The sequence below is a fragment of the Lissotriton vulgaris genome, chromosome 1_1, assembly GCF_964263255.1.
Source record: "Lissotriton vulgaris chromosome 1_1, aLisVul1.2, whole genome shotgun sequence".
Lineage (NCBI taxonomy): Eukaryota > Metazoa > Chordata > Amphibia > Caudata > Salamandridae > Lissotriton > Lissotriton vulgaris.
This window is the reverse complement of record NC_141685.1, coordinates 2,081,289,057-2,081,308,806: the sequence shown is the minus strand read 5'-3', so window position 1 is coordinate 2,081,308,806 and position 19,750 is coordinate 2,081,289,057. Positions and strand designations below refer to the sequence as shown.

Here is a 19,750-nt window from a genome sequence, read left to right as displayed (position 1 = left end):
AAGCTCTACAAATTCCAAGAGTTTTACTGTGTTCATAGAAATAACTGGGCAAGGGTTGAATTAGATGCTTAAGGTACTTTATCTGGGAAAATCAGCTGAGGGAATGGATTGCCCGGGCTCCAACTCTATTTGCCCCGATCTAGCTACACTTCCCAAGATCTTATCAAACTGTTGTCAAATAAACTAATTAAAGATTAACTTCAATACAAAAAAATTGTTCTGTAGAAAGGAGCACACATATATATTTAATTGGGCAGACAAGGGTAGAAGAAGTTTCATATTACAAGTACTTAAGCATGATTTTTAGCAACAATTAACCTGGGCATTACATATAGATAAGTCATATTTCAAGCAAAGACCTATGCACCAGTGTGTTTCTTACAGACCCATACCATACAGGAACTATTGCGGAAATATCCTTGGGATTGCAATATTCAGTACACGAAAAAAGCTTCATTCACAATATGTGCTTTCTAATGAAAATGAACAGTTAAATAACAGTGTCCTGCACTCTGCAAAGACTGTGAGGAGAGAAGACATGAAGGTGGACATTGATTGGGAGTATGAATGAGCAAAACCAGGATGAATAAAACAACGAAACAGCATCGATATTAATGAAAATGTTGTCCTTGTAAAAATGTGGCACAACGAAACTAAACTAATAAACAAACTTCTAAATCTCTAACAAAAATTATTGCAACATTAACAATTCATTGGTTATGACTAGGTTCGCCATAAAAATCATAAATATTCAAAAATAATTTGTCAACCAAATTGTGCATTTAAAAAAACTTCAAAATGCGTCAGGACTGGGCTTCCTTAATTAATTGTGTGAAAGTGCTATGAGCATGAAGTGCATAGGCATATACCAGCAGTAATACACCAAAGGTGTGTCCTCCTTTAAGTTTGTAGACCCTATAGTTGGGTTATTAATAGAGTTAGAGGTAATTAAGTGACTGAGGCAGTCTTCTCCCTTCCTGGCTTGTTCACTTATGCCGCCCTCCACTTTCCCACTCCCTGCAATTGCTATTGCAAAGCCAAGTAAAAAAATGGCTGGTCTGAGCTACAGTATACTTGAATGAAGCAGAAAGGATTCTTTTTTTGACAATTCCTGGGCGCAGCCACTTCCAACTGGTTATCTGCTTTTGTAAAATAAGGGTACGGCTAAGACCTTTTTAAGATTTGCCCGGCGCTAACCGCCTTTGTACCATTCAAATTACCAAGCAATGAGGCAGGCGCCGGAGACCAGAAGGCAGGAAACAGAAGTTTTATTCCGACGGAGCAGAACACATCAGATCGGACAACAAGGTATCGTCTCGAGGTGCTCTAACAGCCTCTCGGAGGCCTGGCCTCTTATACACTGTTTTATGGCATGTGACCTTCCTTTATTACAATCAGATCATTGTGAACAACAAGGAAAAAGACATCCCCGTAATCCTCGTGTCAATCCCACCCCACATGCCTCTACAATAGAGATCCTCAACCTGCTGATAAGAGGAGGGGGTCATCGCGCAGCTGAGTGTTCTGCCGATTCTTAGGATGTGTGCGCCTGATCATATCCCGGGGGGGTGGGGAGGTCTTGATCAATAGAGGGTCCTTTGAAGAAGAGTGACTTCATACAATAAGGGGCAGTAAATGATATCTCCCGGCTTAGGCGATGGCCTCGGACCTGTGTGGACAGCTGGACACGGGGGAAGGGGTCATCAAAGGAGTGGTATTCATGCCGCGTGGACAATCGAGCGCGGAGGGAAGGTTTATCAACAGAGGGGCATTCATGGGAGGAGAGGAGATGCTGGTCAGGCGCAGGCGTGACTCCCAAGGACAGGGTCATGCAGAAGGGTTATGCTCATGAGAGGGAAGGAGGGGGAGCCAGGGTGCGCGGAGGATGCCTGCTGGGTCAGAGGGGCGCGCTGGCGATCGATCGTGGACAGGGAGACCATGATACCTAAAATGGTTGTCGTGCACGTTGTACATGGGTGACAAGCTGGCGCAGATGATGTTCAGCTCGTAAACTAAAATTCCACACTTTTGGCGTGAGAAATCTGTACAAAACACTGAGCCTAAAAATATGGCCAAAGCGACACAAAGAAATATGCTGCTTTCCCATCTCCAGAATAATGTGTGCTACTCTACTCACCAAGAAAGACCCAGCAAGACTGGAAACACGTCATCGGGTTCCAATCTGCAAAATCAGAGTAGCATTCTCCTTTTACCTGGAATGCCTCTGTACACTTTTGTAAAGAAAGGCATGAGTGCAGAGTTGGGATACATGGTCGGACTGGCCATGGCAGGCATCTGGCATTTCCCTGGGAGGCTGGAAGGGTGGGGCCGGTTTTGGAGCTGTCGGGGCCATGTTTGTCACTGGGGGCCGATCTTGCAGCAGAGCTGCAATATCACAGTAATAAAAGTAACAGTGCTTCATGCTTTGGGTTCCTAGTCGGGCCCTGTCAGGATACTTTGGTGGCCCTCTTTTGGAGTAGCTCAAATACTCCAGATCTGATGTCATTACTTTGCTGATCCTGTAACCCAAAGAAGAGCAGGAGGCAAACAGCCAAGAATGAAGAGAATCAGTCTTATTTCAGCCCAGAGCCTGAGTACAGCTCTCCAGTGTGTTGTGTTCTGAGGTTTGTGCTAGAGAGACTAAAGGGTCGAACGCGTGTAACTACTGCGCAGATCAAGCAAGATCATGATACTTAGTGACGTGTGGGACATAAGGAGAGAGTGAAGATGACACTGGATTCCCTGCTGATAGAACCTTCCTTGTCTCTCTCCTTTCCTCATTTTGGTGCCTGATGTGAATGTGAAAGCCAGTGAGGCTGGATTGTGGTGTAGTGTCAACCCATTTCCCCTGCTGTGATGCCAAATAAAGTGTGTGGGCTCTGTGACCCTACATCCAAACATTGAGAAATACTCCAGAGGCATTTTCCTCGTTCTATTCATGATGTAGAATGCATCACACACAGAAAGAGGAAATAACAAGGAGTACAAAATATGTTCTCCTTGTAAATACATTCTCTGGGAGGTGTAGCGATTTAACACCTTGCCTACGGTGCCGATTCTCCCTGGTGCTGAACATTCCATTTGCGGGTGTGGTCATGACGGAACCGTTCCGTCATGAGCACAGCACGACCGATGCTCATGACGGAACCGTTCCGTCATGAGCATCGAAGGGGTTAATGCAATCCTCCGTTTACAAACCTTTGTAAACCTGGACTTGCTTCAAATCAATTGGTGGATGCATGGGAGATGTAAATGAGTGCAAGCAATTGCATTGCGTTACATTTCCTTGCAAAGTCACACAAGTTGGTGCAAATAGCTCCTTGAGTGGACGTGTACATTTTACTGAAGTTGTCCTTGTGTCACCTTGCAAGATGCCAGGACAACACAAAGGCTTATTAAATCTAGGTCAAAGTATCTGAATAGCATTCCCCATTTCATTCTAGGTTTTTGTTTTTGGTAAAATCATGATCATCAAGCACTATAACACGATTTGTGTTATGAGGTGTTGTGAAAAAAGCGACTCTAAAAAAGCACATGCATGGAATAAATAATGTTAGCTATCTTAGTCAATAGTAACATTTTAAAAATATTACTTTTTACCAAATTCTCCAAAATCATAGGCAATCGCTATTTCATGAAAGAGCACAAGGATGTTGTAGTTGTTGCTAATGTGAGCACAAATGTAAATGAAGAAGGAGAAAATCCCAATATCAGAAGTGGGATCAATGCTACATATAAATTCTTAAAAGCAAATGGCAAAGTTACATAAATTAGCAACTGCTCAGAAGACTGTATTAAAAAAAGGTATTAAAAAAAAGGTTTGATTGCACCACAAGACGTTTGAGGGTGTGGTATGGAGAACATACTCTAACATGCCCTGTGTATTTTCTAGGTCCTACAGGAGAATGGTTTGAAGAACTGACAGAAAAAGCCCAGAATGTGGCAGTCAACATATTGAGCCAAACAACTGCTGCTGTGATGTGGACGTCCTCACAAGAGAATAACAATGACACCATCCTCTCTGTTGTGTCGCTGACATGCCAAAAGCAAAAGGAGAGTCAACGACTTGAAAAGCATTACTGTACCGAGGTAAGATTTGCATCACTAAGGCATAGGTTTGCCGCCTTTCTGTTTCTCCAATGTTTCAGAGAACACTTCTTTCACACTTAAATTCCTTCCAACCATGTCATTTATAAGAACAAAGGCAATTTTCTGTTTAACATACAGTTTAATTAATTTAAAAAGTTTATTTGATAGGTGTCAGCTAAACTTTGCTGATATTTGCTGATATTTGACCCCTGAGGCTTGAGCCGGGTGGTTGTTAATTTTAAAAACTGTTTTAATACCTTGATTCACCCCTCCCCTTGTGTCCTTCCCCCACCGGCACCAGCACTTCACGCTGCTCTCCATTTCGGCGCTTTTAATCGCGCACCGATTTTGGGTTGTAGGACTCCTTGTCCTCTAATTACAACATTTATGTGACTCTGTTCGGTGTTTGGCAGATTACTTGCCTCCCCCTCACCCACTGGCCGACTTAGGGCCGTCATCACCGAGGGACCGAGCTAAGAGCTCAGTGGCGGACATCTTGGAGTGGGCTTTCCTCTCCTGTCACTCGGGCGCCTCTATAAAAACAGAAGAGGCACTCCGATCTGGTAGATTGCTGATATTTGACCCCTGAGGCTTGAGCCGGGTGGTTGTTAATTTTAAAAACTGTTTTAATACCTTGATTCACCCCTCCCCTTGTGTCCTTCCCCCACCGGCACCAGCGCTTCACACTGCTCTCCATTTCGGCGCTTTTAATCGCGCACCGATTTTGGGTTGTAGGACTCCTTGTCCTCTAATTACAACATTTATGTGACTCTGTTCGGTGCTTGGCAGATTACTTGCCTCCCCCTCACCCACTGGCCGACTTAGGGCCGTCATCACCGAGGGACCGAGCTAAGAGCTCAGTGGTGGACATCTTGGAGTGGGCTTTCCTTTCCTGTCACTCGGGCGCCTCTATAAAAACAGAAGAGGCACTCTGATCTGGTATATTGCTGATATTTGACCCCTGAGGCTTGAGCCGGGTGGTTGTTAATTTTAAAAACTGTTTTAATACCTTGATTCACCCCTCCCCTTGTGTCCTTCCCCAACCGGCACCAGCGCTTCACGCTGCTCTCCATTTCGGCGCTTTTAATCGCGCACCGATTTTGGGTTGTAGGACTCCTTGTCCTCTAATTACAACATTTATGTGACTCTGTTCGGTGTTTGGCAGATTACTTGCCTCCCCCTCACCCACTGGCCGACTTAGGGCCGCCATCACCGAGGGACCGAGCTAAGAGCTCAGTGGTGGACATCTTGGAGTGGGCTTTCCTTTCCTGTCACTCGGGCGCCTCTATAAAAACAGAAGAGGCACTCCGATCTGGTAGATTGCTGATATTTGACCCCTGAGGCTTGAGCCGGGTGGTTGTTAATTTTAAAAACTGTTTTAATACCTTGATTCACCCCTCCCCTTGTGTCCTTCCCCCACCGGCACCAGCGCTTCACGCTGCTCTCCATTTCGGCGCTTTTAATCGCGCACCGATTTTGGGTTGTAGGACTCCTTGTCCTCTAAATACAACATTTATGTGACTCTGTTCGGTGTTTGGCAGATTACTTGCCTCCCCCTCACCCACTGGCCAACTTAGGGCCGTCATCACCGAGGGACCGAGCTAAGAGCTCAGTGGCGGACATCTTGGAGTGGGCTTTCCTCTCCTGTCACTCGGGCGCCTCTATAAAAACATACGGCCATGGCTCCGCGCAGCGGACGCGTTCAGCGGGCGCGCCGGTCGCGCACCGGAGTCAAGCAAGAGTCCTGCCCGTCTGCGCCCGTCTGTAAACGACCGGGGCACGGGGCAGGACCCTCCAGTCTTTCAGAACCAGCAGTACCGCAGGATATGTCTCAACATCGACTTTATTATTCTAAAATTGGTCTGATGTCACTCAGAAAACATTTGGACAGTAGATGCTACCATACTTTACGGGCGGATTCACTACCCTCCCACTGTAAGATATGTAATCGACCTCTGCCACTGCCTGGAGGGGAGGAAAAGGGAGTAACTAAGCTAAAACTGCTACTATTACACTGCAGGTCAATGAGGAAACACAAAGATGAGTTACATGATTTACTGCTTAGTAGAGAGCCAGATGCCTTGTTTCTGACAGAAACTTGGCTGGAAGAAACATCTTCCCTTTAGACTCTCGATGCAGTCCCCCCCGGGCTACAGTCTGTTGAGATTAGACAGACTAAAACAACGTGGTGGGGGACTAGCCCTAATCTATAAATCTGAATTAGAATGTACACTCACAAAAACCACCTTACCCAACAGTGAATGCGGTATCTTTACCCTTAAAGTAGATCCTAAACAGATGATAAATGGATTACTGATATATCGTCCCCCAGGGAATGTGGCGGATTTTGGAAACCAACTCCTAGATCTAGTAAGCCAGTCTGCAATTAGACATAATAGGTTTCTGGTCTTGGGAGATCTAAATCTACATTTCGAAGACAGAGAGTGTAGAGAGGCACAAACCGTAATTACAGCACTGAACTCCGTTGGGGTAGGACTATTATCCACAGCTCCCACGCACCAGCTGGGCCACACCCTGGACCCAATTTTTTCTAATTGGGAAGGTGTCAGGGTCCTACCCCCGATCCAGCTGATCTGGTCAGATCACAGCATGGTCCCGTTCGAAATTATAAATGAATCCCCATTAATTAAATTAAAAAAAGACCCTACCACAAAAGCGCAGGGTCTGGAAAAAGTTTTCTTCTGAATTATTTGAACGTGCCTTACAAAAAAATCCCCCGTCCCTAGGTAGCACTCTACAGGAAGCATGGAGCAACTATGAGAACTGGATGTCTAATGCCCTGGACGAGGTAGCACCCTGTGTGAGCAAACCACCGATAAGGCAATCTAGAGCTTCTCCGTGGTTTTCGGAGAAACTTAGATTGGCTAAAGCCAAATGTAAAACGGTGGAGCGGAGATGGAGACAGAATTATGCCCCTGAACTCAAAGTCTGCTATAAAATAGAGATGAAAAAGTACCAGAAATTAGTAAGATCAGAAAAGGGCATCTATTTTAAAAATAGAATTGAAACAGCAAGCAACCCTACTAAAGAACTCTTTAGTATTTATAGAGAACTCACGATCCCATCCAGGCTGGAGGCTCAAGATACCTACTCCGCTGAGTTATGTGATCTTATAGCCGATTATTTTGTGGATAAGGTGGATAAAATTCATGCCACCTTTACAGCTGGCAACAATCCATTAACCATGCCTGAGGATACAGGAGCTATGTCCTCACAGAAAACTCAGCTTACATGTTTTTCTATGCCTAAAAGACATGAATTATTAGAAATAGCTAATAGCACATTATCCGGATCACCATCTGACGCTTGCCCTGCGGCGCGGTGTAAGGAAGTTATGGAGAAAGTGCTACTCGATTACATCAGCAGTATGGTCACCTTATCTTTCCAGGAATGTCACGTGCCTGATGCGTGGAAAACTGCTCAGGTTATCCCCCTGAAGAAAAAACCCAACATTCCCACAACGCAACTCCAAAACCTTCGCCCCATCTCCCTTCTTCCCTACTGTGCAAAGATCGTGGAAAAGATTGCCAATAGGCATCTTATGGAACATCTAGAAAAGGAAAGCCTCCTCCACTCATCTCAATCGGGATTCAGGGCGAACTACTCCACTGAGTCGGCTGTTCTGTACTCCACCGAGCGCATAAGGCAACTAGTGGATGAAGGCGAGACAGCAGCGTTGATTTTATTAGATCTGAGTGCAGCGTTTGACACCGTGCTGCACTCAACGCTGCTGTCCCGCCTGACACAGATGGGGGTGACAGGGTCAGCGTATGCATGGCTACAATCCTTCTTAGCCAACAGAAGCTTTCAGCTTCATTGTCCACCCTTCAGATCCTCCCTACGCAAGGTAAGCCACGGGGTTCCTCAGGGCTCTAGTTTGAGCCCTACTTTGTTCAATATCTATATGGAACCCCTGGCTCGTGTGGTGGAAGCTTTTGGGGTGGATATTGTTAGCTACGCTGATGACACACAGCTGGTGTTCAAGCTCACACCAGACCGCAGGGAAGACGCAGGCAATTTCTCGAACTGCATGTCAGCAGTAGTGGTTTGGATGAACGATAACTGCCTGCGCCTTAACGGTGACAAAACTGAGCTGCTTGCGGTCGGGAGAGCATCATCCACTTGGTCAAGACTCTGGTGGCCTGATGAATTAGGGAGTCCCCCCATCCCAAAGGAGTCGGTAAGAAACCTTGGTGTAATGCTGGACTCTAGCCTCTCGTATAAGACCCATGTCAACAAGGTCACAGGGAGGTGTTTTGGCTTACTGAAGGTTCTTCGTAAGGTCTTAGACCTTCTCCCCCCCCGCAGCCAGAAAAACTATTGTCCATGCTATGGTGACTCCACACCTGGATTATGGAAATGCCATGCTGATAGGACTAAATCAAAAAACCCTTCATCAACTGCAGTGGGTGCAGAATGCCGCCGCTCGCCTAGTACTTGGGCTCCCGCGCAGAGCCTCGGGGAAGTCAGCCCTGGCGAAACACCATTGGCTCCCCATCAGGGAGCGAATAAAATTTAAAGTCCTCACCTTTGCGCATCGCATTGCCCAAGACAAAGGCCCGGACTACCTAAAAGATCTCCTTGTCATTCATCGCCCAACCCGGAACCTAAGATCGTCTGGCGTGATGCTGTTTAAAACTCCCCGCATCCTTAGGGCCAGAATGGGCGGACGCTCATTTAGGTATCTGGCCTCCAAACACTGGAACGCTCTCCCTCTGCATCTTAGGATGGAGCCGTCTGAACTTAGATTCCGGCGGAAACTTAAAACACACTTGTTTCCTATTCTGTAAGTCCTGCGGCCTTGGCATCTTCGGCCCCTTGGGCATTTTATCAGCAGTTAGCGTGGGGACACACAGTTCCTTGTGTAGCCAGGCGCTTTACAAATGACTTATTATTATTATTTATTACTGGGGATGTAGGGACTTTGGGGCATATTATCAAGGGCGTTTATCTCCGCTTTTTTGGCTTTCAAAGCCAAAAAAGCGGAGATAAAATTATCTCCCTATTACCTAGCTGTCGCTAACACCAGTTAGCGACAGCTAGTAGGAGATAGCGACCATCTTGGGCCCCACTTTGCATGTCAGTGATATTTATCACTAATGACACACAAAGTGGGCGTGCCAAGATGTTAGCGACTGAAAACAGTCGCTAACATAGCTATCTCCTATTACCAACTTTTGGAGATATTCGCGCTAAGCGCGAATATCTCCAAAAGCTAACACCTGCCCTGAGCAGTTCTTAGCCATGTTATCCAATGGGAGGTGGATAAAATGGCTAAGAGCATTAGCTCGGTAATGCATGAATATCGCGGACTTTTCAGCGATATTCATGCATTGCGGCAATTTTTATCGCATTTGCGATAAACCTTGGTAATACCAAGGTTTATTTGCGGTAAAAATCGCCGCAGCTCAGCGGTAAATTTTTGTCTCTAACCAAGCAATAGCGATAATTATCGCTATTGCTTGGTAATATGCCCCTATATGTTTCAAGAAGTCAAAGAAGCACTGTAGAGACAATCTTATAAAATGGTTTGTCCCAAAGGACATGAAAGAAACCCTCTATTTCGTACTGTATCCAACAGATGATATCACAGAGTTGTTATAGGTGTTTTGATAAAGAACTGCTGAAGCAAGACCAAAAAATAGCAAATAAATCTCCACCTCTGCCTTGGCAGCAATACAAAATAACTCCAAGATGATAATTGCACTTTCCAGAAATCTCCTAGAATGAGCAATGTAAATGTTTTGTTTGGTATTTGCTTGATTGTTTAGTGGACAAAATAATTACCTGGTGTACTCTGAAAGTACAACATTCTAAGATCTCCAGCGCAACCGTACAATATGACTATGTGCCGTTTTTGTATTCTTCCACCTTAAAGGCTAGATGACTCATGCATATTTGCTGGTCCTCAGGTTAATTACCCTCATAAGATGCACAACGCTCTCTAATAAGTGAGGAGGATGCTGTAAAAAAGGTCCTAGAAAATGTCAAAGTTGTGTCAAACTTCAGACGCTGCCTTGTGAGCTCCACAGTTCTCAGCTCTCTTGGCAAATTGTTTTGGTACCACTCCATAAACACAAAGGTTCTGACCCACCATAGCAATACCACACAGATCAGAAAATAATTCCTCTAGGGAAACAGGTCAGGACCCACGTATCTTCACATAACTATTGAGATCTATCCACCCATCTCCAGGAAACCACTTTCACATGAGGCAGGACCTTTGCAAGTCACCAGCATGAAGCTGCTTGAAGCAGGGTCCTTCCTGAATACAGTTTTTCTAGCAGAGACATGAAAAAAAGCCCAGTAAACCAAGGCCGATATTTACTAACCTTTCACACAATGCAACACAGCAAGGCAACTTGCTGCACTATGATGAGTGAAAGTAAGCATAGCACCAAAGCAGGCATCCTTAGACCATGGTACATGGGTACCTGCTTTATGGGTATGTTTATTTTTGTGCAGGAAGGCAAAACATCTTCCACAAAAACAATCTAGAGAGCTATATCCGTCTTCTGTGTGCACTGCTGAGTGCAGCATCATGGAAAGAGGAAATAACTAGGAGACATAAAGGTATGTCTTTCTTTATGCATTTCTCAGGTTGATGCACCATTTTGGCACAAACTCAGGTTTAATGCCTTTAGGAATCAAAGTATATGGATGGATGAATGGGTATACCCTTGCTCTATTTATGTAACGCCTATCCGATGAAGTATATCAGAACGCAGCACAAGACACTGTGTTACTTTATATTTTAAATAGACACATATGGCGATGCAAATTGGCCCTTGAATGGCTTTTTACATTTGGACTAACATTTTGTGTCATGGCTGTGCCAAAAAAATGGCAGAACCACAACACAAAATGTTACTTTATCAGGACCCAAGTTAGGAAATTTGATCCTCAAATTCTGGAAATAATCCTAGGCACGAAGATTCATGTAATGGGTTAAAATTATCCTTCCATACTTCTCCTGTTAGACGGAACGTCATCATGCAGAAGAAGGTGAGCATATTCCTTCTGTGATTGCACTGAGGCCTGTACGTTTGCCTCAGTCCTCTACTGCCTCTGTGTGAATGGACAAACCTATCATCTGCCACAGCCATACTAACGATATGAGAGTATCATGACATCATTTAGAATTGATGGAATGTATATGGCAGAATCCACTTCCCAACAGGGTGCTGGTCGTAAAGTAGATCTGGAAAAAAGTTGAATTTCTTACTATGTGCTTTGATCCACCACTGTGCTGCCCCTGCCAACAACAGCATGTCAGCTGACCTCTAAAAAGACGATGTGACCTTTTTATATCATTTTTGCAGTTTACATACTTTCAACTGCATGGCATACATCAACCCTGTTTTTCATTGCCACCTGTGCACACTCAACCAATGTTTAATTCATTTTCTCTACCAAGCCATTAGCTTGAGAGTGACACAGTGCAATCATTTTGTGAGCGATACTACATTTGGTCGAAAAATATTCCAGCTCCTTGGACATTAATTGAATGCCATTCTCAGACACAAACTCACTCGGAAAACCTTCTCTGAGAAAACGTTTCTCGAAAAACTGGAAGACTGATTTGGTGTTGGGTTCCTCAATACACTCAACCTCCCACCATTTGCTAAAATCATCTACTTCAATAGCATACCTGAACCTCCCCGTGAGAATACTGAAATGACCAATAAAATCAACAGCTAATTTTTATCATGGTCCATCAGGTAATTTGATGAGCTGAAGCTGAGCTGTTTTGTCTTTTAGGCATTTATCACTGGTGAAACATATTACACATCCCTTTACAGCCTGAATAATATCTGCATCCATACTGGGCCACCAACGAACAGTGTAATTTCCTTTTAGCAATGGTTTGGCCCAAATGTCTTTCATGCCCTCCTTCGATGATTTTGTCTCTCAATAGTGTGGAAGGTATAAACTGGGTTGGCAGCTTTAAAAAAATATATTTTCATTAATATTCTATGAACTTTGCACTTCAACATATGCATTTTTCTAAATGTATTCCAAGATTAATTGCTGACCTTACATCTCAGAATGTCACTGTGCGCTTCTAAACAGTGAGACAAAACAACTTTAGAGGAATGTTTTATGCAAATGGCAATAGAGTAATTTATTCCCTCGCCCTTGTGGGACAACGGGCTGTTCGACAGGTTATAAATCAAGCCCCATTTATGTTTGAGGAAATTTACATTCAGGAAATGGGGAATAATAATATCTAAACTCTCGACTAATCCCTTATCCTCGCCTTCTTCAGTTCTCTAATAATCCTTGTGGTCGGGAAATCATCCCTCAAAGGTTAGGATCAATGGCATCTCACACCAAATATCACTAAATCAATTTTCAGAAATGCCAATATATGTAACATATTATAAGTAAAATATACAAAAAGAAATATTCCAAGTGTGGCAGCAATGTTTCTGTAGACCCTTGGAGAAGTTATATTACCCAATTATATCATTATTCCCTATGTAAGTACATAACAGATATTCAAATTGGGTAGGTAGCAGGTGATATGTTATATTAACTTCAAACCAGTCAGTTTTTTTAGATCACTAAGATATGTTAATTAATAAGGCATGTGTATAATATTTATGCAGCACACAAACCGTAATAAAGTTAAAACACAACAAAAAAAATCCCAAACCAAATTAGAAAAATAGAGTACATTTTAATAAAAAAAAGCATCCCAGAACCCCAAAACCCCACTCAGTGGAACCGGAGATATTGAATTTAAAATTTAAAGTAAAAATAGCACCAAGAAGAACAAAGCTCCAACTGTAGTCATCTGGGTGCCACGGCCTGGGTCAAAGTCACAAGTTCAGTCCGACAGAGCGCTTGCCAGGCATTAGGACCAGATAAGTTACACTGGAAGTTGTACTTTATGTCCTTGATGTGCATTGCTCAGTGTCGACTCTGATCAGAAGCTGTGTGGTACTGCAATGTAAAGTCCTCAGAAGCTGCGTGGTACTGCAATGAAAAGCCCTGCATCGAGTTCTATCGCACTGCATCAGTTCTGATAAGGATGTGCAAGGGCTGCAATGCGAGGTCCTGCTTCAGTTTGCGTAGCACTGCATCAGATTTGATGGTACCCACAGTTAGGCAGTGAGGAGGACACTCTGATGCCAGCCAAGGGTCCAGGACCTGGAGCGACACCTCTTCGGAATCAGGAACCTACTTCAACAGATGCAAGCACCAGGGCTCAGGCAGTCCAGTTGCTTGTCCAGTGCAGCAGAGCAGCCAGGCAGTTGCAGAGATGCCTCAGAAGCTTAATGTGTCCCTGTAGCTGACACAGGAGGTCGGCCAACTGACCATTGGAATCACTCTAAGTAATCTGGGATTAGGACAAGCAGATCTAGTCTTCCTTCTCAGACAGCAAGATAGTCCTCAAGCAGCAGGGCAGTCAACGGGCAGCATGGGAGTCCTTCCTCTGTAACTCTACAGGTCCAGCAATGTTCTAATGAGTGGTTCTGGAAATCCATTATTTATACTTGTTGACAGCCTTTGTGTGGAAGGATTCTCTGTACTGCCACACATCTGTTTGGGAAAATGGTTTCCCTTCTCCTATCAAGGCTCCAAACAGTCTGAGATGACAAAAGACAGTGCAGGCATTGTGTAAGATTATTTTGTGTGTGTAGGAGGCAAACCACTTTTCAAATGTAAGAGGGACCCTTTGAATGAATGAATGAATGAATGAATGAATACAATATTTAATAGAACGCACGGTGGCCGAGCGGCTTCCTGGCGCTAGGGACCTGATCAAGAACTCAGCAGAGGGGACCCAGGGAAATTTAAGAGGGGAATGCCTGAAGAAAGAGGAAAGTTTTAAGGGCTTTGCGGAAGTGAGCGTAGATGGGAATGGAGCGAATAGAAAGAGGAAGGCTATTCCAGAACTGGGGGGCAAGGACTGAGAATCGGGTTCCCCCCGTTCTGGATTTGCGGAAGCGAGGGATGTGAAGAAGAGAGAGAGAGGAAGAGTGAAGAGTGCGAACAGGGGCATGAGAAAAGACAAGAGTGTTAATGAACAAGGGTGCAGATCGGGAGTGAGCTAGGAATGCTAGACAGGCCAGTTTGAAGAAGGATCTGAAATGAACAGGGAGCCAGTGAAGTGATTTGAGAGCCGGGGTGATATGAGAAGATTTAGGGAGGGAGAGGATGAGGCGAGCAGCTTGATTTTGAAAGGGCCTGTAGGCGGCGGGATTCGTAAGCAGGTATGCCCACGTACAGGCCATTCCCACAGTCAAGGCCGGAGGTAACGAGGGCCATGACTATGGATTTGAGTGCATCGGTAGAAAAAAGCGGGAGATTTTCCGAATTAAACGGAGGGAGAGAAAGCAGGAGGACACAACGGAGCTGATCTGACTGTGCATAGATAAGTCATGACTGACTTTGATGCCGAGAGTGCGGACAGAGGAAGAGGGGACAGGGGGGGGGGGACCAAAAGAAAGGGGCCAATGTGCGGGGGTCCAGGGGTTGGAGGGGCCACCAGTGAGAACAAGTTCCGTCTTATCTGGATTGAGCTTCAGTTGGTTAGCGCACATCCAGTCAGAAATGAAGACTAAGGTGGAACAGAACTTGGGAAGAGAATCAGGGGTAGAAGAAAGATCGAAAACGAGCTGAAGGTCATCTGCGTAGTTATACACAGAGACCCCCAGCTCAAGAAGAGAAGTGATGAGGGGGTGAATATAAAGATTGAAAAGGAGAGGAGAGAGAGAAGAGCCTTGGGGAACACCACAAGTGACAGGGCGGGGAGGTGCAGAGAAACCGGGGAGATGAACTGCCTTGGACCTATCCTGAAGGAAGGACGCCAGCCAGGAAAAGGCCACGCCCGAATGCCCGCTGCGCTGACACAGTCGAGAAGGATGGCATGGTCAACCGTGTCAAACGCAGCGGACAAGTCGAGAAGGACCAGGGCTTGGGGGAGATTAGAATCGGCCTTCCCCTTAAGCTCGTCCAGAACTGCGAGGACCACCATCTCCGTGGAGTGGCCCGGGCGGAATCCTGCCTGGTGGGATGCGAGGAGGCCATTCTCCTCAATATAAGAGGAGAGGCAGGAAGTGACATGAGCTTCGAGGATCTTGCCGAGGTAGGGAAGAAGAGAGATGGGACGGAAATTAGAAGGAAGAGAGGGATCTAGACCAGTTTTCTTTAGAATAGGAAGGACTATGGCAGATTTGAAAAAAGAGGGGACGGATCCGAGAGCCAAAGAGGAGTTGAGGAGAGCAAGGGGAGGTGCAGAGCAGTTGGTGAAGAGGGTTTTAAGAATGCGTGCTGGCGCGCAGTCCATGGGGGAGCAAGACTTGATTTTGATCAGAAGTTTTAGAAATAGTTCAGTGGAGAGAGGAGGGAAAGAGGAAAAGGAAGGACAGATGGAAGGACAGATGGGGCGGGGTTGGGGCACTGTAGGAATGTTGGCTTTGATCTTTACGATCTTGTCGATAAAAAAAATCGTTAAGTGAGGAACAGAGGGACTGTGAGGGAACCAGGCTAGGGGTAGAGCGATCAGAGGTGGCAAGATTGTGGACCAGAGAGAAAATTTCACGGGGTTTGTTAGCCGCGAGAGCTACTCTCTCAGAGAAATAGGTGGTTTTAGCCGCCAGGATCGCTTTTTTATATTCAGCAAGGAGTGATTTGTATTTGGCGTGCAACAAGGGACAATAGTTCCGTCTCCAGTGACGTTCCAACCGTCTTAGGTCGAGTTTGAGAGTTTTGAGTTCTGGAGAGAACCATTTGTGCGCGTCATGTGGACGAATCGCCTTGATCTTTCTGAGCGGAGCGACAAGGTCGCACGAAGAGGAAAGCCATGTGCCAATGGCGTTGGCCTGGGAATAAAGAGGAAGGTTGGTAAGGGTGGGAGCAGAGGAGGCCAAAGTGAGCGAGAGGGAGTCAAGGTCGGTTCGATTCCAACTGCGGGCTGAGATGTTCTTCGGGAGGGGGGGCTTGTCAACCACTCCCAGGTGGATGGTGAAAGAAATGGAAAAATGATCCGACCAGACGCATGGGGAAATAAGAAGGGATGAAACAATGGGGCGGGAGGACCAGATTTGATCCAAGATGTGACCCTGGACGTGAGTGGGGGCTGAAATATGAGATGTGAGGTTTAGGCATTGCAGAGTGCCTGAAAAATCTTTCGAGGGGAGGTCTTCCCTAGGGTCGCCCGGCCAATAATTAAAGTCGCTGAGCAGGAGGACGGAGGAATTGTTAACCACGAGAGTGGCCATAAGGTCCTGAAGGGAGGCTACAAAGGAGGGCATAGATTGAGGAGGACGGTACACAAGGACAACAGTGAGGGGGGCAGGTAGATTGAGAGAGTGGGCCACAAGGTAGTCTACATTAGAAATAGGGGGGTGATTGAGAAGTTGAAATTTGAGGGTTGACCGAATGATCATCGCCACCCCTCCCCCTACCTTGCCGTCCGGACGATCAGCCCGGAGGGCATAATAGGTGTCGGGAAGAATGGCTAAGAGGTCGGGGAGGGAGTCAGCAGTGAACCAGGTTTCAGTCAGAAAGAGGAAATCCGGGGAGTCGGAGGTAAGGAGATTAAAGAGAGCTGTGTGATGTTTGGCCGCTGAGCGGGTATTGAGCAGTATAGCAGAAGCTGCGATAGAGGCAGGGACGGGGGGGAACAAGGGACAGAAGGGTGATCAGCAGTGGGGGGGGGGGGTAGTGCTAGTGGAGCTAGAAAGAACCGAGGTCAGGTGAGGGGGGGGAGAGACAAGAATACCAAGGTGTGTCAAGGTGTCGCAAGAGTGGAGGTGAGGGTGGGGAAACAGCAGTGAGAGCTAAGAGTTGAGCTGAGGTGTAAACCAGAAAAGGAGCAGAGGGTGTGGCCCCTGGTCCCCGCCCATCGCGGACGGGCGCAGACGGGCTTAACTTAGGCGCAACTTCGGCGCGCCTTCGTCGCGCCCGCTGCGCGGCCGGGACTGGGTAACCATTAAATAGGGACACATGGGGAGGAGAGTCTGGGGGTGTGGCAAGGGGGGAGGGGCCAAAGAACTGCAGCGCCGAGCCCAGACCCGCCCAAGATGGTGGAGCCGCCCGTCCCACTCCAAGAGTCAGGCAAGGAGGGGGCGATCAGCGGTGGCGGTCTGGGTCGCGTGCAGGACAGGGGCAGCCAGGAAGAACTGAAGCGCTGGGTCCGTAGCGCTAAACAGCTGAGCAGGTATGCAGGCTAAGAACTTGCAGACAAATGTCCAAGTGAATTTAAAAAGCAGCGTTGCTCCCGGAGACGCCTCGGGAGTTCTGAAGAGATGCAGGGTAGGCGCGCTTGCAGCTGACCGCCTGAAGTACTTGACAAGGGGGGAGGGGCCAAAGAACTGCAGCGCTGAGCCCAGACCCGCCCAAGATGGTGGAGCCGCCCATCCCACTCCAAGAGCCAGGCAAGGAGGGGGCGATCAGCGGTGGCGGTCTGGGTCGCGTGCAGGACAGGGGCAGCCAGGAAGAACTGAAGCGCTGGGTCCGTAGCGCTAAACAGCTGAGCAGGTATGCAGGCTAAGAACTTGCAGACTTGAGGTCCTGTCTGTAAGCCATACACACACCCGAACAGCAGAGCCATTCACATTATGTGACCCAGGACAGTGGCAAAAGGCACATATGGGTAGGACATAAAAATGAAAATTTTCTAGAAGTGGCATTTTCAGAAATGTGACTCCAAGTCTGACTACACTACTAAAATGTATTTCTAATTACAATTCATTTGAGTGTAAACAGTGTATCCCTATATGCTCCCAATCGAAAGTGATCACCGGTTAAATTTAAAAGGGTAACCCAGTGTTAGTCAATAGGAGACACTGGCATTAGAACAGCAAAATAAATACTTTAGGAGTTTTTCACTGCCATGACATGAAAAACCTAAGCACACATCTTCATTTTTAAATACAATGCACCTTGTCCAATGAACCTTTGGGAGCAACCTTAGGGTTGACTTATAAGTATAAAAAAGGAAGGTTTAAGCCTGCCATAAGAGCTATTTTGTCTGGTACAAATTGCAGTTTATAAACTGCATTATAGGCTGCTATGGCAGGCTTGAGACATGATTGAAATTGCAACTTTAGCGGGTGGCACAATGATGCCTGCCACCCACTACTTGCATTTAATTTACAGGCCCTGGTTACATGTAGTGCCATTTACTATGGACTAACAAATAAACTGAGTGTACCAGTCAGGTTGATTGTACCATATTTTAGGGAGGGAGCACAAGCACTTTACCATGGGTTAGCAAGGAAAAAGTGCGGAGAGTTGTAATGCGAACAGGAAAGTGTTCAGCAACAGAAGGAAAATATCTGGGGGAACCCCTGTAAAAAGGACCATGTCCAGCAGAGACATATATAGGTGTTAAGAGCTAAGGAAAATAAAAAGTACTTTAGGTTTAGAGTAGAATAGGTAAGGAACACAGATGTTGGCTGATCGGTCAAAAAATACATTACCCATTTAGGAGCCACTGGTCAATAGTGTGGAAGTCTACTAAAAACTTAAGTAGGGTCAGGGCCACAACACCACTGACATCAACCAATCTACGAAGATTGTCAATGAGTGATACATTTATCAGTCTGGTGCATCTGCCAAGGGAGAAGCTAGTTTGATGGCTGTCCAATAAGTAATTTTTGCAGATCACCAAAAACTAATTTCTCTAAAACATTTCCGCAAAACGATAGTAAAAAGATACATTTATAGTTATTAAAATTTTCAGGATTTCAGTTAGTTTTTTTTAAGAACGGTTTAATTATAGTGGACTTCCACAAGATAGGCATGATACCAGTGCTGAGTGGGCTGTGAGAGAATATAAGAAGATTTATATCGATAGAATAAGGGCAAAATATTTAAACTATTCTGCAGGGCAAATATCTTCTGGGGGAGCAAGAAGGGTGATTATTATTTAGGAAATCTAGAAGAGTCTCTTGCAAAATATACAATTTGTGAAATGCTGGCATAGAAATACTTTCAGATTCAGATTCAGTTCATCCTATATATGTAGGATTTTCCCTTCAAGGAGGGCGGATAAGTCATTACATATTTTGTCAGATGCACTAGTAGTTGTTAGGTAAGCTGGAGGGCCCTGCAGTTCACTAATGATTTTATAGAGTTCCTGAGATAACATAATTGCCTTGCTGATATGGTTAGACAGTTTGTCTTCTTAGAACCTTTAGTCAATTCCTTGTATATTTTAGAAAGTACAATTATTTTAAGGATATGGTCATAAGATCTCCAATTTTTTTCAAGTTAGGAAGTACTGGGTTTCATTTTACTAACTTCGGGGTAGAAACAATGGATTGTGTTAAGTAATGGTTCTGTTTGTGTTTTTGAAGAAATGTGCTGTATCGAGATTTTCATATGCACATTCATGAGATCATTGGAATATTGAGCACTCCACTGTAGATATTTGAGTGACCAGGGCTGCCAGTAGCTGGTAGAAGCGTGAAGCATCACAATTCCAATGTTTTTTCACAACTGTTGCCCCCTCAGGCTCCGTGAGGCCTTTGTTTTACAAATTAGAATATTCTGCCCTCTAGGGGTGGAATGTTCTAATACCCTCAGAGCCCTTCGTATCGGGCTCTACAGCCATTAAAAATGTTGTCACAATCGGACTTGGAAATAAAGGCTTAAATTAATGACAATTAAAAATGTAGGT

The 19,750-nt window shown here is 45.5% G+C and overlaps 1 protein-coding gene across 6 annotated transcripts in view; it reads left to right on the top strand.

Moving 5' to 3' along the window:
* The window catches only part of PTPRO (protein tyrosine phosphatase receptor type O), a 1,018,456-nt gene that overhangs the window by 637,473 nt on the left and 361,233 nt on the right, over positions 1–19,750 (top strand). For all 6 annotated transcript variants that reach the window (XM_086920999.1, XM_086920983.1, XM_086921017.1 and 3 more), the window contains exon 7: positions 3,893–4,089. In XM_086920999.1, coding sequence (XP_086777125.1) covers positions 3,893–4,089 — 197 coding nt within the window. The remainder of the gene's footprint in view (positions 1–3,892; positions 4,090–19,750) is intronic.